The sequence below is a fragment of the Thalassophryne amazonica genome, chromosome 17 (genome assembly GCF_902500255.1).
Source record: "Thalassophryne amazonica chromosome 17, fThaAma1.1, whole genome shotgun sequence".
Classification (NCBI taxonomy): domain Eukaryota; kingdom Metazoa; phylum Chordata; class Actinopteri; order Batrachoidiformes; family Batrachoididae; genus Thalassophryne; species Thalassophryne amazonica.
The window spans coordinates 3,402,418-3,424,780 of record NC_047119.1 but is presented as its reverse complement, the minus strand read 5'-3'; the positions used below and the strand labels follow the sequence as shown (position 1 = coordinate 3,424,780).

At 41.6% G+C, this 22,363-nt stretch overlaps 1 protein-coding gene across 3 annotated transcripts in view; it reads left to right on the top strand.

Annotated features, from left to right (window-relative positions):
- Positions 1–12,637: 12,637 nt before the first annotated feature.
- lin54 (lin-54 DREAM MuvB core complex component) overlaps positions 12,638–22,363 on the top strand; it is a 35,343-nt gene continuing 25,617 nt past the window's right edge. The window contains exons 1-2 of one of the 3 annotated variants that reach the window (XM_034192448.1): positions 12,638–12,760; positions 19,829–20,559. In XM_034192448.1, the coding sequence (XP_034048339.1) occupies positions 19,858–20,559 (702 nt within the window). In that variant the 5' untranslated portion in view covers positions 12,638–12,760; positions 19,829–19,857. Of the gene's footprint in view, positions 12,761–19,828; positions 20,617–22,363 lie in introns of all 3 variants that reach the window. The other 2 variants (XM_034192447.1, XM_034192446.1) reach the window with 2 other exon arrangements.

Below are 22,363 nucleotides of genomic sequence, written 5' to 3'. Positions count from 1 at the left end.
GGTGCAGCAGGGGTGGTGTTACATTCGCTCTACCATACTGTTGTGATGAAAAGGGAGCTGAACTAAAAGGTGAAGCTGTTGATCTACTGGTCAGTCTTTGTTCCTACTCTCACCTATGGTCATGAGGGTTGGGTCATGGCCGAAAGAACTAGATAACAGGTACAAGCGGGCAAAATGGGCTTCCTTAGGAGGGTAGCTGGTGTCTCCCTTAGAGATAGGGTGAGAAGTTCGGTCATCAATGGGGAGCTTGGAGTAGAGCCGCTGTTCCTTCACATTGAAAGGATCCAGATGAGGTGGTTCGGGAATCTGTTAAGGATGCCTCTTGGGCGCCTTCCTAGGGAGGTGTTCCAGACATGTCCACCTGGGAGGAGACCCCAGGGAAAAACCCAGGACTAGGTGGAGAGATTATATCTCCACACTGGCCTGGCCTGAGAACGCCTCGGGATCCGCCAGTCAGAGACATGGGAGAGGGAAGTCTGGGGGCCCCTGCTAGAGCTGATGCCCCGCGACCCGATCTTGGATCAGCGGTTGAAGATGAGTGTACAAGTTTCACCCACTCGTCAGGTCTCAGTAATTGAGTCTGGGGAGCAGATTTTTGTCTCGATTTACTCAGAGACCCCAAGTTTCTATTTGAGCCATTTAAACATTTTTTTCCTCTTTTTCCTGAAAATAAGAGATTTGTGCTTTGACATTTGACTCAGATGGAATGGTCCTTGGCTGTATCTCAGTAACCAGGGAAGCTAAACAGCAGACATTCACCTTAAATTACCCAGCAACCCGAAGACTTTTGGGTTGAGTTGGGCACAGTCTGGGGCACCACCAGGGATTTTGGGCCCCATGAAAAGAACTCTTACCCCCCCATATTATTTTGTCACTAATGTAATTGTATTGGGGGCCTAACTGGGCCCCTGTCAATCATGGGCCCCTACAATCCATCTTCTTAGTCTCCCCTTATCGGCGCCTCTGGGAACAGTTCCACTAATCAGCTAACTTTGAAAACCATTAGCAGACTGATGAGCTTCCACTAAATTTATTGACTCTGATGAGTTTAAATCGGCTAACTTTATTTATTTTGTTGTGTGGGGGCTTACGATATGAAGTGCGGGCTTACGATACGATACACTTTATTGTCCCCTCAGGGAAATTTGTCTTGGACTCATGCTAAGTGCCTTTACAAAAGGAAACAAACAGATACAAGTAAAAACACAACCACATCCATAACAATTAACATGACAGGAAGTCAGGAGAAACACCATAAGTATTGCACAATTCCAGTTTTAGACATTATTGTTTAGCAATTTGATGGACATGGGGACGAATGAATTATTGAGTCTATTAAGTCTGTCAGTCTGCTCCGAGGGACTCTATACCTTCTCCCAGAGGGAAGGAGAGTGTACTCTGTGTGAAGGACATGAGCTGAATCCATCAGTATCCTCTGAGCTGCTTTCAAGACAGACTCTTCATAGAGTGAGCTGAGGGACTGATATTGTTTCTTTCCAATTATCTTCATTGCATTATCAATTTGTCTGTTAAGTTTTGTTTTAAGTTGTACAGAGAGGTTGCCGTACCAGGCAGTCATGCCATATCTGACTAGACTCTCTAACACTGCCTGGTAAAACAACAACATTATTTTTTGATTGACACCATACAAACGAACACTACGAAGAAAATAAAGTCTCTGATGGAGTCGAGAGCACAAACTGTCCACATGTACAGTCCAGCTGAGAGTATTGTCTATGTGCAGCCCCAAGTACTTGTATGAGCTGACCTGGTCAATAGGAGTACCATGTATGACCACAGGAGTATGGTCCCCAAAAGTCCTTGGATCCAGAATCATTTCCTTGGTTTTATTAACATTTAAAGACACCCTCTCTACTTTTAAGATAAGGCTTAAAACTTTCCTTTTTCTAAAGCTTATAGTTAGGGCTGGATCAGGTGACCCTGAACCATCCCTTAGTTATGCTGCTATAGACTTAGACTGCTGGGGGGTTCCCATGATGCACTGAGTGTTTCTTTCTCTTTTGCTCTGTATGCACCACTCTGCATTTAATCATTAGTGATTGATCTCTGCTCTCTTCCACAGCATGTCTTTTTCCTGGTTCTCTCCCTTAGCCCCAACCAGTCCTAGCAGAAGAATGCCCCTCCCTGAGCCTGGTTCTGCTGGAGGTTTCTTCCTGTTAAAAGGGTGTTTTTCCTTCCCACTGTCGCCAAGTGCTTGCTCACAGGGGGTCGTTTTGACCATTGGGGTTTTTACGTAATTATTGTATGGCTTTGCCTTACAATATAAAGCGCCTTGGGGCAACTGTTTGTTGTGATTTGGCGCTATATAAATAAAATTGATTTGATTTGATTTAAAACCAAGTGGTTGTCATCACACCACTGCACAAAGTGTTTCACTTCAGAGAAGTACTTTGTTGGACTTGAGTCTTTGTGCAGTAGGCTCAAAATGGCTGTGTCATCAGAAAATTTAAAAACAAAGTTATTACAGTAGTTATTTGTACAGTTATTAGTATAAAGAGTGAAGCGAACAGGAGAACTGACACAGCCTTGTGGTGCACCTGTGCTTGATGATTTGAGTACTGAAAGAGCTCGGTTAACTCTGACTTGTTGTAATCTATTAGTTTAAAAAGAATGATACCATCTAATTAAAAATGGGTTAACATTCATTTCCTTTAACTTAGACAGCAACAGGTATGGTTGTAATGTATTAAAGGCTGAACTGAAATCAACCAATAAAATCCGTGCGTATGCAGTAGGATCTTCCAAGTGCTTAAGTGAAAGGTGGGTTAAGCTTTTGATGACATCATCAGTGCCTCTACCCTGCCTATAAGCAAACTGGAGTGGGTCAAGTACAGGATTAACATCCGCCTTGAGGAAAGATAGCATAATCTTTTCAAAGCACTTGCTTACAACAGATGTTAAAGCTATTGGCCATTGTTTCCAGATGAGCACGATTTTTTGGCAGTTGGAACAATAATGGATCTTTTCCAGAGGGTTGGTACAGTATGAAGGTCTACAGACTGCTGGAAGACAGGACACCAAGCAGGGGCCAATTCTTCTGCACATGCTTTTATAAGCATTGCACAGATGCCGTCTGGACCAGTGGATTTTTTTGTAGACACCTTCTTAAAGATTGATTGAACTCTCCATGGGACGATTGCGATCCTGGTATTTTGGTCAACAGGAAGGTTTTCCAAAATATTCTTACAATCATCGGAAAAATCTTGTATTTCAAACCTCAAAAAGAAGTCATTTAGCTCGTTTGCTTTTCCTTGATCATCATTTGTTGCAAGTGTCTTTTTAGCTGGGTTCATGTTTGTTATTATCTTGATGTTATCCCACAGCCTTTTAATGTCTGATTCTCTAAAGTTCTTCTCAATAGTTTCCCTGTGTAGTATCCTGGCCTTTTTCAGCAATGTATTAAGTTCTCTTTGTACCGCTTTCACACTCATTCTGTCTTTGTTCTTAAATGCTATTTTTTTCCTGTTAATACACTCTTTCACCTGTTTAGTTATATACGGCTTATTGTTTGGATACACTGTAACTTCTTTCTTACTCATAACACTGTCTACACAAAATTTAACGTAATCTGTTATTGTTTCGGTGGCTTCATTTATTTCCATTTCATGGAATATTTCCCAGTTAGTGCAGAGAAAAGATCCTTTAAGCGTCTCCATATTGTCTCTGTCCCATAAAGTCACTGTTTTTGTTTGGGGCTTACTCCTTTTGAGAGCGGTCTTATAGCGCGGGATCAGCTGGACAATATTATGGTCCGAATTTGAGAGTGGGGGCTTTGATTTGGCAGTGTAAGCATTTTTCACATTGCCATAGCATTTATCTAACACTTTGTTTCCACGTGTGTCACATTTTACATATTGTTGAAAACCAGGGAGGGATAGTTCTAATTTACAATGATTAAAATCGCCCAAAACAAACACTGGAGCTGCCGGTGTATGTTGCAGCTGTTTATGAATACATTCAGCTATAAGGCTTGCTGCTCTTACTGCATTCCCACTGGGTGGAACATAAACAACGCAAATGATTATATTCCCAAACTCCCTCAGGAGATAGAAGGGCCTCAGTGACAGACACAATAATTCTACATCCGATGTACACGTGGTCTCCCTCACGGTGTAGTGCCTGCACCAGCTGTCATTCACAAGCTTCAGGCACGAGAGGGTGCCAGAGCAACCGGGAGTGACAGCTGTCACTCATCAACAACGCCAGCTGTCACTCATCATCACCACATCTCCATAAAAGCCGGGCAGCAACTACACCTCGCTGCTGAGATATTGTCGTACCCTCAAGGTAGAACTCTCAGCCATTATTGTGCTGAATGCACGTAATCTGTTCATGAATATTTTGCATACTTACCTGGTGATTATTCGCAGCTGGAGCTGGGGTTTGCGGATTGTGGAGGAGCTGACGCTCTTCACTCCTCACATCAAACTCGATAAGTAGTTATTCAGGCTTTGCACGAACTGTGTCCTGTTCTAGAGGTGGAGGTGTTTTGCCAACCGTGAAGGAACTGTAGCTGACTGTTTACTGGGTGTGTTTTCTCACACCCACCATTAACTGTTTTCTGCCTCCTGCCAGCAGTACCAGATCTGACAGCTGGAGACGGTGGCCACCTGGGAATTCAGGACTTGGCGGCTCCGGGGTGCTCCAGATCCGGTGGCAGTGGAAATCGTGTGGGATCCGGCTCTTCTCTGGACGGTGGTCTCCTATCCTCGAGCCTGCCCACATGTCACCTTCGTATATTTGACTGTAATCCAAACTCTGCATTTGTCTGTGTTTCGTTGTGCACATTACAAGACGTATCGTTATCTTTGGCTGCTTTCAGTGATGCCGGTATTTGGTTAGACTCTTTCTCTCTGATTGTTCTGTCTGAGTTATTTTCATTAGTTACTTCCTCCAAACCATCAACATGTCTATTAGACCCCATTCCTACCAGGCTGCTCAAGGAAGCCCTACCATTATTTAATAATCGATCTTAAATATGATCAATCTATCTTTATTAGTTGGCTATGTACCACAGGCTTTTAAGGTGGCAGTAATTAAACCATTACTTAAAAAGCCATCACTTGACCCAGCTATCTTAGCTAATTATAGGCCAATCTCCAACCTTCCTTTTCTCTCAAAAATTCTTGAAAGGGTAGTTGTAAAACAGCTAACTGATCATCTGCAGAGGAATGGTCTATTTGAAGAGTTTCAGTCAGGTTTTAGAATTCATCATAGTACAGAAACAGCATTAGTGAAGGTTACAAATGATCTTCTTATGGCCTCAGACAGTGGACTCATCTCTGTGCTTGTTCTGTTAGACCTCAGTGCTGCTTTTGATACTGTTGACCATAAAATTTTATTACAGAGATTAGAGCATGCCATAGGTATTAAAGGCACTGCGCTGCGGTGGTTTGAATCATATTTATCTAATAGATTACAATTTGTTCATGTAAATGGGGAATCTTCTTCACAGACTAAGGTTAATTATGGAGTTCCACAAGGTTCTGTGCTAGGACCAATTTTATTCACTTTATACGTGCTTCCCTTAGGCAGTATTATTAGACGGCATTGCTTAAATTTTCATTGTTACGCAGATGATACCCAGCTTTATCTATCCATGAAGCCAGAGGACACACACCAATTAGCTAAACTGCAGGATTGTCTTACAGACATAAAGACATGGATGACCTCTAATTTCCTGCTTTTAAACTCAGATAAAACTGAAGTTATTGTACTTGGCCCCACAAATCTTAGAAACATGGTGTCTAACCAGATCCTTACTCTGGATGGCATTACCCTGACCTCTAGTAATACTGTGAGAAATCTTGGAGTCATTTTTGATCAGGATATGTCATTTAATGCGCATATTAAACAAATATGTAGGACTGCTTTTTTGCATTTACGCAATATCTCTAAAATTAGAAAGGTCTTGTCTCAGAGTGATGCTGAAAAACTAATTCATGCATTTATTTCCTCTAGGCTGGACTATTGTAATTCATTATTATCAGGTTGTCCTAAAAGTTCCCTGAAAAGCCTTCAGTTAATTCAAAATGCTGCAGCTAGAGTGCTAATGGGGACTAGAAGGAGAGAGCATATCTCACCCATATTGGCCTCTCTTCATTGGCTTCCTGTTAATTCTAGAATACAATTTAAAATTCTTCTTCTTACTTATAAGGTTTTGAATAATCAGGTCCCATCTTATCTTAGGGACCTCATAGTACCATATCACCCCAATACAGCGCTTCGCTCTCAGACTGCAGGCTTACTTGTAGTTCCTAGGGTTTGTAAGAGTAGAATGGGAGGCAGCTCCCAATTCAGATCAGGGAGACAGACACCCTCTCTACTTTTAAGATTAGGCTTAAAACTTTCCTTTTTGCTAAAGCTTATAGTTAGGGCTGGATCAGGTGACCCTGAACCATCCCTTAGTTATGCTGCTATAGACGTAGACTGCTGGGGGTTTCCCATGATGCACTGAGTGTTTCTTTCTCTTTTTGCTCTGTATGCACCACTCTGCATTTAATCATTAGTGATTGATCTCTGCTCCCCTCCACAGCATGTCTTTTTCCTGGTTCTCTCCCTTAGCCCCAACCAGTCCTAGCAGAAGAATGCCCCTCCCTGAGCCTGGTTCTGCTGGAGGTTTCTTCCTGTTAAAAGGGAGTTTTTCCTTCCCACTGTTGCCAAGTGCTTGCTCACAGGGGGTCGTTTTGACCGTTGGGGTTTTTACGTAATTATTGTATGGCCTTGCCTTACAATATAAAGCACCTTGGGGCAACTGTTTGTTGTGATTTGGCGCTATATAAATAAAATTGATTGATTGATTGATTGATTACACAACAGTAAAGTGTTGTATTTTTGGCTCATCCATTGTCCGTTCATTTACGCCCCCTGTTGTGGGTCTGTGTCACTACACTTTCCCAACAGGATATCTCGGCCAGCGTCATGGATTCCGAGTGGCATCATCCATCCGTTGGACAACCAATGGAAGAGATCATTTTACACTGTGATAGAGTATATTTAACTCTATTTGGACTGGAACCAAATGTTATCCCGGCAGAGTATATTTTACTCTGCAAAATTTACTGTGTGGAGACCAAGCATTCAACACGGTCAAAACTATTCTATATCCCTGTAGCTCAACCAATAATTTGCATCACTTTTGACCCCTGTACAAATTGAAACTGACCTTTGTCATTTTTGTTTTTTGCTGTTTTTACCCAATAACTCCAAAACATCCAGTGATAGATAGTCTAAACTACACTGAAAAAAGAGAATAGTTGGTAAAAACCTAATGAATTAAGTTGATTGAACTTAAGTTTGTAAGTTGGAGTTGATCTAGAGTTGATCTAACTTACAAACTTAAGTTCAAACAACGTAATTCATTCAGGTTTTACCAATTGTAACACTTTTTTAAGTTGTTTCTTTTTTTCAGTGTATACCTTCCTGGAGTCGTTATGATCAGACCAGAAATGTGGTATGTTTCAATATGATTGGAACATTGTTCAGTTTGGACCTCTGTGTAAATCTTCATTGACCTCTACCTGGCTACAGCTGCCACTCTGGGATGACAATCATACATTTTTATGTAGGCTGTGCTGCACTGAGGATGGATTGTGTCATTTAGCCCCTTAACTGGTACAGATTAGGCCAAAATTAACAGGCTCATGGTCTACGCTGGTGGTTTGGAAGGAAGGACTTTATTGTTGTGACGAGGGTGCAATATCAGCAGACCTTTGTTTGACAAGGAAGCCATCCACTTTTACTCATGTTACCTTTCCAGAGCAAGTAAGATAATGAAATATAAATGCATCCTACATTATCTATGCAGGTGGCTCTGTAGGATAGGAGTTGGACCAAATGGTAAATGGACTGCATGTATACACCACTTTTCCACCTATATGAGAAGCTCAAAGAGCTTTACGGTGATGCTTCACATTCACCCATTCACACAGACACACTCACACAGCAATGTCAGGATGCTGCCATACAAGGTGCTCACTACACACTGGGAGCAACTTGGGGATTAAGGACCTTGCCCAGTGGTCCGTAGTGATTGTCCGGCCAAACTGGGGTTTGAACCAAAGATCCTCTGGTCTGAAGCCCAACACTTAACCACTAGACCATCACCTCCCCAACCTTCAGACTGGGGACCCCCAAGACACTTCATCTGTGTCATCCTCTATTCCACCCAGTGAGAAATGGGTACTGGCTTTGACTAGAGTAATAACCTGTGGTAAACTGACGTCCCATCCAGTGGAAGTCACAGCCTCTCATCTGCTTCATGCTATGGCATTTGAACCTCAACACTGACCCAATGAGCATCGGGGCCTGTAGGACTTACCTGTTCATTAGATGACTGGCATGAACCTACTCATTTTATTCCGCCCAAGTTCTTTGGGATTATCTCATGGCTGCTATGGAAAATGGAGGCGTTACAGGACTATATCATAGAATAGAGGTGAGAGGGTGTGGAACCAGGCTGAAAACAAGAACTTGAATGACAAATGTCAATTTGCTGGAGGGCCTCCTGGAATGCTTGCGAGGAAATCCAGTCCCATTCTAGAGTCGCAAGATTAAAGTTAAGTGTGTTCTGGATTTAGGATGGTTTACATTACTTCTTTTGGGAAGTGCTCAGTTGGTAGAAGGGCTTGTCCAGTAGTAAGTGAAGGGTTAGTGTTTGTAATCCTCCTCCACCCCTGCATAAACGTGGGATTAAGATGTAGAGAAACAAGAAGAATTCATTCATTTTTGGGGGGGAACTTACAAATTAGAGTTTTCACCCATATATGTAATTTGTTATGCAGTAATTATTGTTTTACTTTAATTTAATAAACATACCTGTTGTGGTAACCACAGTGCACTTTGCAGCCGCTGACATTAACAACTGCTGACAGTGAGGTCAAGCAGTGCATGTCATAAGTTATTATCAAATGACAATCATTAATGACACACACCTTTGTTAAGGTCCATCAAATGTGAAATGTGAAACCCAAACAATAAATCGGCAGAAAGAGAAAGCCAGGGAGTAGGCTTTATTCATCGCCATCTGTTTGGCTTCACCAGATCACTGTTGGGGCAGAAGCGAGATGGCAGGCTGGTCTGCTCAAAGGCGGAGCTAGATCTGCACATCCAGAATACCTACAGTGACCCCAGCAGCGACTGAAGCAACTCTGGAAGATCCTAAGAGTCATCTGGAGGAGACTGAAGGTGGTGCAGCAGTGGAGATGGGCTGAAGAAGTCTTGATGCCTAAAGAGGAGGTTTTTTGTGAACTGTTTTGTAATTTGTGTCGGTAGCTTGGCCCAAGTAGAGGGTCACCCCTTTGAGTCTGGTCTGCTTGAGGTTTCTTCCTCAAATAATCAGAGGGAGTTTTTCGTTCCCACTGTCACCTGTGTTCTTGCTCTGGGGGTTAGTAAGGTTAGACCTTACTTGTGTGAAGCACCTTGAGCCAGCTTTGTTGTGATTTGGCGCTATATAAATGAAATTGAAATTATTATTATTATATTATTAGAATTATAATTGAAAGGGGAGGTGATAGTCTAGTGGTTAAGGCGTTGGGCTTTGGACCAGTTCAAATCCCAGCCTGACCGGAAAATCACTAAGGGCCCTTGGGCAAGGTCTTTAATCCCCTAGTTGGTCCCGGTGTGTAGTGGGCACCTTGTATGGAAGCACCCTCACATCACGGTGTAAAGCGCTTTGAGCGTCTGATGCAGATAGAAAAGCACTATATAAATGCAGTCCATTTAAATTGAAATTGAAAATTCAAAGAGGATCAGCCAATTCAGGATTATTTCCCTGCTGAGTGTGGAAGGAAAGATCTTCAGCATAGCAGCAGCAAGGCAACTGTCTGACTTCTTCTCCAGCACATCAACACATCAGTGCAGAGGGACCTCTGGAGTACCAGGGTGTCTAGAACACACTGGAATGGTGACGCAGCTCTGAGATTCCTGCAACACATCATCAGCACCACCTTAAGGCCAGATATACTTCTGGTCTCTGAGGCTACTAAGAACATCCTTATCATGGAGCTGTCAGTGCCATGGGAAGACCATTTGGAGGAGGCTCACGAAAGGAAGAGGACCAAATACAAACATCTGGCCACTGGCTGTCGAGGGGAGGGGTGGAATGTGAGGTGCTTGCCCATTGAAGTATGGCTGTATTGTGGGTCAGCCACTTCACAGAGCCCTCAGTGTACTGGGCATCACAGGAGGATCAAGGACCAGAGCTATCAAGAACATCACCGAAGCAGTGGAGAAAGCCTTGAGATGGCTTTGGATCTACAGAGAAGGACCATGGGGAGAAGTGAAGGCCACCTGAACAATATCAATATCAGAGTTCATGCAGTTCTTAGAAAAAGTTCTTGGAACAGTTCTTTTATCTTAGCACAGTCACAGACAGGAACAAGTGAAAACAGGATCCCACTGAGACAAGAAGGAACTTAATTGACGTGAAGCAGAGCCGCAATCTGAGCTGAGAGCAAGGAGTTCCAAGGTGATTTGCTGTGCAGGTATCCAGAAACCAGGAACCAGGGTAGCATGGGAGCCAATCAGGAAGGAGTCTTGAACACCAGGAAGGACATTTCGCTCTAATACTGGAATAAGAGAGTTGGCCAGGTTACCTTGAGTTTAGCTGCGGGAAGCTCCAATGTCTTAGGCACATGGGAGCGACAGGAAGACGCGGTCAAGGTCACAGAGAAGCAATCAGGCTTGGTCCTCATGGAATGGCTCATGAATTGTGCAAGAGTCCATCACAAACCTGACCCCAGGAAAGGTACACCAACCAAGAATCCGGCCCTACTGATCAGAAAGTCTGAGTTTATATAGCCTGCTGCTCATCAGCCGCTCATACACTCCAGGTGTGCGGCAGAGATGAGTGGTGAGGAGCAGCCCGTGTAGAACTCAACAGAGGGCGCCATCTGGGGGAAAAATTCACAGATGACAACAGGTTTAAAAACAGAATAAAAACCAGGGATCGGGGGGGGGGAACCATGACATCATAACTCAAAATCATGATTAAAAATGAAACCTGTGTGTGCTGCATGACTGACAGTTTTGTTGAGATATTTAAGCCTCTTGGAATATTAAATCTAGTTGTTATTTCAAACTTGCATAATGCCTTGCACATATGTTCAAAGGTACAGCACTCACTCATCACTCATCTTCAACCGCTTATCTGGGATCGGGTCGCAGGGGGCAACAGCTCCAGCAGGGGACCCCAGACTTCCCTTTCTTGGGCCACATTGACCACCTCTGACTGGGGGATCCCGAGGCGTTCCCAGATCAGTGTGGAGATATAATTTTTCCACCTAGTCCTGGGTCTTCCCCGGGGTCTCCTCCCAGATGGACGTGCCTGGAACACCTCCCTAGGGAGGCACCCAGGGGTCATCCTTACAAGATGCCCGAACCACCTCAGCTGGCTCCTTTCAATGCGAAGGAGGAGCGGCTCTACTCTGAGCTCCCCACAGATGACCGAGCTTCTCACCTTATCTCTAAGGAGACACCAGCCACCCTCTTAAGGAAGCCCATTTTGGCCGTTTGTACCCACGATCTAGTTCTTTCCGTCATGACCCAACCCTCATGACCATAGGTGAGAGTACTATTGAAGACTGACCAGTAGATCGAGAGATTCGTATTTTGGCTCAGCGCCCTTTTTGTCACAACAGTACGGTAGAGTGAATGTAACACTGTACCTGCTGCATGGATTCCCTGTCCAAGTTCACGCTCCATTGTCCCCTCACTTGTGAACAAGACCTCGAGGTACTTGAACGCCTTCACTTGGGGCAAGACCTCATTCTGTACATGGAGTAGGCAATCCATCGGTTTCCTGCTGAGAACCATGGCCTCAGATTTAGAGGTGCTGATCCTCATCCCAGCCCGCTTCTGACTTGGCTGTGGACCGATCCAGTGAGTGTTGCAGTTCACAGGCCATTGAAGCCAACAGGACCACATCATCTGCAAAAAGTAGTGATGAGACCCTGAGCCCACCAAACTGGAAACCCTCCTCCACCCGACTATGCCTCGATATCCTGTCCATGAATATCACAAACAGGACTGGTGACAAGGCGCAGCCCTGGCGGTACAGCATTAAAGCGCATTTCATTAAGTTCCACACTGACAACACATTAGCTGCAGCACCAAACTTTCAGTCCCTGTCACTTTGACTGAGAATAATAGCAGTTGCTCAGTCCTTCATTGAACTGATTGATTTAATAATTTGTATTTGTAGAATCAATGAGAAGATAAAATAATACAAATAGGTGTATTAAATATAATTGAAATACATTGAATATACAGGGAAACACAAAAAAGTGTAAAAAAACAACAAAAACACTTGTTTCCATTGTGGCACAACTGCACTGAAGGAATATTATCGATGATGAAGAGAAAAAAAAATAGAAAATACAACAATTTCATATTTCTGTTCATCCCCATATATGCGTGGCTGAGATACATTTATTAAAATTTATTACAATAATTTCTTATAAGTCCCTTTGCAAGTTGTTGTGATAAGACAACACCGACCAAATAGTCTTACAAGATATTTTATTGTTTTTTCCTTTAAAAAAGAAGTAGTGTTTGTAGTAACACAAATTATATTGCTGTGCCTTTAAATGTGACGTAGTTGTGACGTAGTATATTGAAGGCGTGGTCGCGCTGTGAAATGTCAGGGTGGAATGGCGCTCGGCGCGGTATTTTGAACAATCGCTTCTTCCTTTCCTGTCTAAATCTGGTAACGTTGACCTGCGTGGGAAAAAAACATCGGGTAAGCGTGACTGTGTGTCGGCCTGCGTGAGGGTCCGGTACACTGCGTCCAGTCGAAAGCAGCACACGTAGGGCCGTGTTTTAATGTTGAGGTATAATGTAGCGCTAGCTAGCTCGGGTTAGCAGGCTCAGCAAGTTTGCTAGTACAGTTGTCCTGGCTCGATGGGTTAACGCAGGGGCCAGACTATTCCCTGGAACTGAAAGGTGTGACAGGTCGCTGATTAATGGACACACTCGCAAAAATAGTGTGGCGCGACTGCAAAAGAGAAACTACCAGTTAACTTAGCCGTACGTTCCGAGGTGGTTTGGGTTGTTTTGACACGGTGTTAAGTTAATATTTTGACACCTGAATGTGTTTTCGGCTTTACAAAGGAGCCTTTAACAGTAAACAACACACAGTAATGCTTGATGTTAATGCGTAATAACTGATGTGCAGCACAGTGTCATTTCTAGAAGTTTGGTCCCTTAATCCATAACTGGCACAAACTAAGATGTTTTAGTTCAGACGGACGCTTTAAGTGACAGAAGGGAAAGCTCGCGTTGTTTGCGTTGACAGTCTGCCAAAAGAGGTTAATGCTTGGTGATTAGTACGCAGTTACTATCCGCTCTTATTTTGACTTTAACTTGGCTGTTGTGTTGACTGTGAATATTTTGCTGTCATAATGTGGTTAAAGTTGAACGTTAGCCGCAGAGCTAACTAAGATGATGACGATGTAAAAATGGCGGATCTTTCGAAATCCAACCCCGGCCTGAAATAGTAACACAGCCTTTCTCTCACTCTTTACCATCCGCGACCACGTCCACGCATTGTTTGCATAATTCAGTGCACCCCCCACCCCACGACACTATCTGGGTCGTTCTTACCACACGGACGTGAATAATCCACTGTTAGCTGCAGTATGTCATTGGGTTTGGATGGATTAGTGTGTTTTCAGGCTGGATGGTGTTCGGCCTGCTGCTGTCACTGCTCTGTCAAATGAACATTACGTTCTGGATGGTGATTGAAAACTGGTTTTAAACTTGTTTTGTGTTTACTTGTTAATGTGGTTGGCTGTGTTGACAATTAAAATTGATGAGGGTATGTTAAGAGTTATGTTAAGTAGCCGTATTAACACAAAATGCTGTCCATACATAGACGTGTATCTGTATTAAGTATCCCATGGGGTTTAGAGCTTATCATATAGCCATTTGTATGTGGCATGTATGAAAACTTGAAGTTATGACCCATTGTAGAATGTGACAATGTCGTGTGATAGGGTGTTAGACTTGTGAGCAAAAGGTGCCGGGTTAGAATCCCAGTCATGTTAAGCATTTTCTCTTTTTTTTCCCTACTTCAGGTATAAAATAGGTATATGACAATGATTTTCTTCTGTAGGGGTTGATATGAGAGAATGAGAGAAACCACCAGTTGATGTTGCCTCCCTTCTGGAAATTAATTTAAAATAAATTCCACTGGTTAATCTGTCTGGTTTTGGGGCAACTATTGATTAATTTTATCTTTGATTAATCCAGTTACAACTTTCATGGTTACACATTTAATTCATAAGGTGTCATTAATTTTTAATAAAATGGTAAAAGTAATATCTGAGCTTTCAAAATCTTTGTCTCATCCCAAATTCTATTATTAATTTTACAGATGTATAAATCAATGAAAGTAATATTTCCTAAGATCCCAGATCATGTGTTAAATTGTGTAGTTAGTCCAAACTTGCATGTTGGGGTGGAGACAGTTTTACAAATGAATTACCAAGAACTCTTGCGCAACTGATAGCGAGCAGTAATGTGACAACAGTATTTAAATGAAGATTTTATTAATTTATTTATTCATTTTAGCCATAAGCGCAAAATGAAATTAAATCCGCTATGTCATTTAAAGTTCTGGGTGCAGGTGCAAGGCACCGCTTATCCATATCTAATAGAAATGGAAGACATCTCAGTGGAGGAATAGTATAGGGTTTGCATTAGAATTTTTGGCCACCGAGTCCTGGAACATACTTGGTATTGAAAATGCAAGTCCCAAGGCCCAGCACTGACTCCCAGCAGCAATACAGGAAAGCAAAGTGTGTCTAAGATTATGTACTTTTATATTTGAAAAAGGCAATTCACCAAAAGTAAATCCACAACAGTGTAGGGGCAAAAGGGAACAGGTCTTTTGAAATGAAATGGGTGTTGGATTCTTGTACGTTCAGAATTTGATGGAAATTTGTTAAAGCTATGCAGAATAAAACTTTAACACAATGCTAAAATGCCCTCAGCCGTTCGAGCATAAAAATAGGAAAAGAATGTAATCTTTTGACCTCCTAAAGTAGGTCAAGGTTAGCCGTCTTTGAACTTGTCTAATTCTGTGTCCCAAGAATGTTGCTATAATTTTTAAGATCCTGGCAGTAATAGGACTGGACTTATTCTGTTGGCCGCATGAGCATAACAGTAGAAAGTAGAATATGACCTTTTGACCTCTTTAAATATGTCAAGGTTAGCCATCTCTGAACGTGTCCAAGTTCTGTGTCCCAAGAATGTTCCCATTGAATTTAAAGACCCTGACAATAATAGGATTGGACTTATGCTGAGCACAGATGGATGGATGGACACAAAGTCTTCTACCTGATGGCCATATTTTATTATATATAGGTCATGAATAACGTTTAACATGTAAAGCTGCATAAGGCACTTTAGCATCGGGAGACAGAGTAGTTGTAAGCTCTTTTTTCATTAAATGTTTTAATTTGATGACAGCCGTTTTGTGTTAGCTGAATTTATTCTGCAGCACATTTATTTATTTATTTATTGACTGACTAGTCATCTCATGTGACATGTCAGTCCAGAGAGCCTTCAGTATTTTCAGTTTTAAGTTTGTTTTGTATTTGCACAAATACAACATGTCATAAAGCATCGCTTACAGATTAAAAATGATCGTAGGCAGCATTGCTGCTTTGCAAACATCCCATCCGTGAAATCTTACGGCAATTCCTATGAAATGTCAAATTAATAAAAAGTAATGTCATAAGTTAGTGGCATTGTCTTAAACGTGCATGCAGCGGTCTATTTCATACAAGGACAGTGATTAAACACCTGGTTTGAAATGAAAAAGTAAGATAATTCCATTTATTCTTCCAAACGTTGTGGATGGAGGGTTGTAGTCTGGTTTGCTGTTCTATGTTGTCCACTCTGTGGCTTTTGTACATCGATGCTTAAACATACAGCAGGATGACTGACCGCGCCTCCTGCAGAAAGGAGAGAGGAAGAGAAGCAGTGACTCGCTGATGGCAGCAAGGAGAAACAAACAAACATTATTTTAAAAATCTGTTTTTTTTTTTTTGTTTTTTTGATTGCGCAGGACATCCCTCCAAGTGCAGTCTTGAATGCGTGTGGCATCCCAGGGATGTGGTACATTTTATATATTGTGTCCAGACTTGTTAATTTTGCATCAGGACAACATAAGCACAAACCCAGAGTATATTTTATTTACTTATCTATATTACATTTACTCTCATTATTTCTCCACTGCTTGTTTAATATATATTTTTAAACAGATTAGGCTACACTTGATGCTATTATTAAGCTCTCTGGCAGGCTGATCCATTTTTCTACCACTTTCATTGTAAATGAGAGTTTCTTCTAATTCATATGTGACCTTTTAAATAATTTCTTGCTGTGACCCCGCTATTGCAGTAGATCAGGAGTACATTTACTTGCAGTATGCACTTTGTTGCACACAAACTGCAACATAACACAGTTGTGTTCATGGGCTGGCAATTTAAAAACAAAAGAAAATTGAAACCAATATCCTATTTCAGACATTTATTCTTGTTTTTATTCATGTGTTTTAGCAAACGGGGGAATAATTATGTTATTGTTGGCAGTTTCCTCGCTTGCAAGGATAGTGGGAAGGCTTTTTTTTTTTTTTTTTTCTTGCAAGCCCTCTGGTGGCTGAAAAGTCCGATGCGGGATGCACAAGACCTGTTACACTTGGGGCAATATTTATGTGTTCTACTGGTGGAACGCACATAGAGCTGTGTGCACATCAGGGATGTGTATCAAAAACTGGTTCCCGATAAGAAATTATTCGATCCACGACATCAATAGCCTTTTTGCTTAATGATTCCCTTATCGATCCTTCAGTTCACATTAGTGGCCGTTTTTGAGGGTGTGTTATCGGAAAAATGATTATTTCTCTATGTTGATTGCAGACCCGCTGTTTCTTGCCCCCATTCTGCTTGAAGCAGTGAAGCAGCGCTGCAACCCACTGGATCTCTGCTTTGCTGCTTTTCAGCCATGGCAGGTCCGCAATTTCTTCATTAACTCCCCTCAAAGCCATTTAAAGATGTCAATCGTGAGTCACCTTTGTGCTGATTAAAGTCACTAACTGGGACTCGTGTCTTGTGTGAGTCATTCTCCGTTCCACGCTGGAGTTTTACACGATGGTTCTCTGGCGTGAGCTGGACCTGCTTCACTGGTGTGTAAACTGAAGTTGTCCATGAGGTAAAGGAAATAATAATAATAACGATGATGATGATAGCCTCTGTTTCGTGGGACTAACTGCACAGCTCCAAATGCTGCGCGGCTCTCTGCCGAGTAAAGTTGGAAAGATACATTTCAGTAGGAATTAGTAACTTCAAAGGGAATTGCCGGTTTAAATCAAGTGACACCTCTTTCCAAACGTAATACAGACAACAAACTACAACCCACCAAAAGAGGTTTTTTCTCCCAAACTGAGACATCCTCCATTCTTTATGAATTACATTTTTCTTGACGTGTCTCATATACCTGAAAGGAAATGCTTTTGACTAAAACTACAATTTTATTTATTTCTATTTATGTCCAGAGATCAAAGATGCAGTGACCAATTTCATATTTATTTACTTTAAGACTCAATAAAATGTTGTTGACATAGAAAACCTGTAAAATCTACTTTTAATACACAGAAAATTCACAGGCAATATTGCTAAGGGAATTGATTAAAAAAAAAAATCTGATCAATAAGCAGAATCGATAATGGCATCAATATCGATAAAATCTTATCAATACCCATCCCTAGTGCACATGTTCTCTGTGCATTTCACGGGCAGAATGCATCATAATTATTCACCTCTTTGTAAACACACCACGCATAAAACAAGAATTAAATGTCTGAAATAAGAGTTTGTTGGTTTGTTGTAATACCCAGTGCACAAGTATGTTCAAGTGCTGTGCATCCTGTGTGCACAGTAGTGTTGTCCCAACAGACTCTGACATGTGCTTCTTCTTTCTGGTCTACCTGTTACACATGGAGACATTTATTCTTAAAGAAATAAGCACGCAATAAATGTAAATATGCCTGATGTGTACAATTATTCATTTATTTATATAGAGTCTAGGCAGCCTCTGTGCTGGAACAGCATTCTGACAAGTACGAGTTAATGCCAAGTTGTCAAACTCACAAAATAAGAACTCTGTCAGCACTTGCTAATTTCCTTTTAACTTTGATAAATCATGCACCACATTTCTCACCTATTTGCATGTTTCCTCCCATAGATTTGTACAGTTGGATGGACAAACCCCAAATTGCACATGCTCATGAAGACAAATGTTAATCGTGCTAGTTTGTACATTTCACAGACGCTGTCCTCGTTGCACATTGTTACTGAGCATGCAGATGTATTTGTGAAATCAATGGTGTTTGTGCATGGTTTTACACAAGAAAACCTGTAGTAAATCAGGTCCGTCGTCTGTTCCAGGTAATGATAGTTATGTGAATTATCCCACACATTGCCTTTTGCAAAGCAAGCATGCTAGAGCTAAAACATATATATATATATATATATATATATATATATATATATATAAAAACAATTAATATATTATTCAACTCTTTCATTGATTCCAGCATCTAAAATGTGCAGGTTTGCTTCTCCTGCACAACTTAAATTGAACAAGCCAAGACTCGGCTGAGGTCCCCGGACTATTATGCTGATATATGTACATGTGATGTGTTCGTGCAGGTGTTAACAGATAATTGTAGGCATTGAAGACACAAGTTTCTATAGAATGATATGCCAGACAGAGGCAGTTTCAGTGAAGAGTACAAATCACTGCTGCAATTGCAGTGCATGAGTACTGTTATGTGCAATTATTACTTCAGACTCGAATGTGTGCATAAAAGTGAAAGTAACCATTTCTGGGGTCAGACAGTGGCTTTTTTCCACTGTCATGTTTGACCTTGACTTTCAGGTCCAAGGTCAAATGCAGTCAGGTCAAGGGAGTCAGGATGCATGATTTCCTGTAGATGTTCAATTCAAATGTAAGCTGTAGAAGTGATATTTGGAGAGATAAGTCACAATCTGGGGTCAGGCGGTCGGTGTCTGCCTTTTGGTTTTGTTTGTCTGCCTTTATCTTGGATGACCTTGAAAATCTGGGCCACGGTCATATGCCCGGATGTGACATTTGTGTCTTTGTACAATATAATATGGGTGTGTACTGTGTATGCAAGGGGTAAGAGGGAAATCTAGAGCCCTCAAAATGTTACGGACGGACGGATGCACGGCTGGACAGAGTCCATTTCACTGGTCCCCCTTATTTAATTTCGGGGCACAATAACTTACTTCATTGCTGGTCCACTAAAATAAAGAAGTAATTCTTCACATTTGTCCATGGAAGAAAGGAAATAGGAATTTTTTAAGTAGGTTGAGTCAGGTCAACTGGATTTGTTGAGCTCCTTGAAAACATTTTGCTCTTCATCCAGAAAAGCTTCATCAATTCCTTCCAATTGTTTATGTATTGAGGTAGTTTATCAACCAGATTATAATTCATAATTTAGAGCATCATATTTACAGGATTTCTTCCGGAGATTTGTTAAAGTGTAGGGCTATCCAAGCATGTAAGGTGGGGGGACGGTTTGGGAGAACACTTCAGGTTTCATGCACTCGGGTCTAAAGGCAAATTTGACCGATGCCATGTCTGTCACTGACTCAAAATGATTGTTCTGTGTTTGAAGGGCTTTCTAAAAGCAATTGTATATTTTTAAGTTGTACATTTAACATATCTGTAAAACATTGCACACTAACGACGCAGAGCTTTTGTGTTGTTTTTGCAGCTTTAGCATTGAGCTGAGAGTTTGCAAACATGGATGTTGTCTCGCCAGAAGTCAACAGCCACCTTCCTGATGAGATTATGGATACAGAAGGGATAGAGGACATCCCTCCCTCGGAATCTGAAAGCATCACAGTCCAGTCAGAGCCCAGTGACATCACACCAATCCCGATGGAAACAGATATACCCATTGTTGCAGAAAATGTGAGTCTGTGTTCTGTCCCTGCTCCAACAGAACTCACAAAGTCTGTGACTCTCAACACCATCACAGACTCAAAAGGTGGCATCAGTTCTGGAAGTCAGCTTTCTGTCTTACTGTCCAGTACATCATCATCCCTTGTCACTGTCAAACCTGCCTTGGCCACTTCCACAGCAATCACCAAAATTACAAACAGTGTGACAGGAACTACAGTCTCCACAAGTGGACTAAAGATCTCAGCTCCCTTTCCAATCTCTGCTGCAAACCACCAGATCATCCTCAACAAGGTGGCTTCATCTCAAGCAGCAAAGTCTGCTGGTACAACACCTCAGGTCATCAAGCATGAAGGACAAAAAGTTTTGGTTACACAAATAGGAAAGTCTGGGCACCCCATAGTGCTGCACTTACCCCATGCTGCCAACAAGCCTGGAGTGACGCAAACATCAGGAGATACAAAGTCCCAAACACAGTTTAAGGTGGTGACAATTGGGGGGAGATCTGAACTCAAGCCAGTGATGGGAAGTGCTGCCAACCAGGTGACCACATTACAGGCCCAGCAGCTGAAGACCCTGCAGGTTACATCTAATGTTATTGCATGTGTAATATTTAACTGAAGCAAAAATATTTGATTTCTTTAGTAATATGGGCATTTCAAGCCGTGAAATAGCATTCAAGTAAAAACAAACAACTCCGTCTTGGACATTTAGACTACAGGTGCCACATCCTTTGAAGGCTGCATTCTGTGAAGATATGGCCTTTCCAGGTGGTGAAAGCTGAACCAACCATTGTGAAATGAGATCTTATCCTGACCCACCCCCTCTTACCTAGTAATGTTGACAGCTGAAAGTGACAAGCTAGCATAGTGGGCATTTACAACCTGTAGTTCATTAATCATTCTTCAGTACTTAGTTAAAAACACTAGCACATTGTTTGTGGGGATCCATGGGTTCTAGATTGGGTAGTGTTTACAAACTAGGTAGCTGACATTTTTCAAGGGTGGTAATAAATTGTGCAAAGTTTCTGTAATGAGTTGGAATGGTGGTGTGATTCCAGAATGTTTTAGGACCTTAGACCTCAACAGTTTTTAGAAGAACTCAGCTCATTTATTTCCTGTTAATTACATAATTTTTTTTAATGTTATTTTACTGTCTTAATGTATTTAGAAATTGTTTAGGTTCTTGTTATCACATACGCATGATTATCATTATTTCATTTTTACTTCTATTTTGTCATTTGATTTCTAAATGGACCACAATGGAAATAAGTGTTTTCACTTTCTTGTCATCCATGTATTTTAACGTATTTACAATTATATTATGTACTTACATTGAACTAACTAAATAAAATCACACACGCTTTTAATATATAGATGATTTACCGCCCCCTGCTGGATTGGTGTGTGAGTCCAGAATGTAAATATCAATGTCCATTCAGTGTTGTTAGCTAATACATGTAGCTTCTCTAAAAGTATTAGTCCTATCAACATTCAGTTTTGGCGCCGTTCATCCTTGCACCACGTGTGTTTCTCTTGGATGGCACATGATGGAAACATCTTACCAAAGCACTTTACACATAAGTAAGCTAGTTTATCTCCTGCTCACAAACTGACCATGTGTGACATGGTGTAGGCAGTGGGACGAGGGGTGGGAACAGCGCCCCAACCCCCTTAGAGACAGGGATTAAACTTCTCCATCAGTGATGGATTTCTGTCAGTTGGGATGCCAAAAGGCCATATGAGATCGATGCACATACGATGAGAATTTTAAATAGAGGGGGGAGTTTATTATACCGTTGATTATGATATGCAGCTTCACCAATCACAGATGTAAGTTTGAAATTTTCGCCCAAAAATTGGGATTTTGGACCATTTTTGCAAGGCATTTCACGGTATCATTGCTCCGTAGCTCCATCGCGAATGACTGTGCAGCTTGATCAGGCAGCAAATACTTTCCCTAGCGGGATTTCTTATGGCATGTGTCACTGGACAGGTTTCTGAAACGTCATAGTCCCATGTCTCTCAGACGGACAGACCCCCCACACATGCACATGCAGACGCACTCACGCTCAATAAGGAATTAAAGTATTTCCAGACGTAGTATTCTAAAACAAGGGTGTCTTCTGTGGATAACAGTTTTTCAGCAGGTTGTGATGAGTCTGACTGAAAGCAGGCAACAGGTGAGATTAAAAGACTTCATATTAACTCTGTGCAACTTTGTAAATTTGCTGCCACATGGATTAGGCCTTCAGACCAGCAAGACAGATTTGGCATGTCACTGTTTCTGCACATGCTACATATCTTTTTTTTTTTTTTTTTTTTTGTGGAAGTGTTACCACACACTA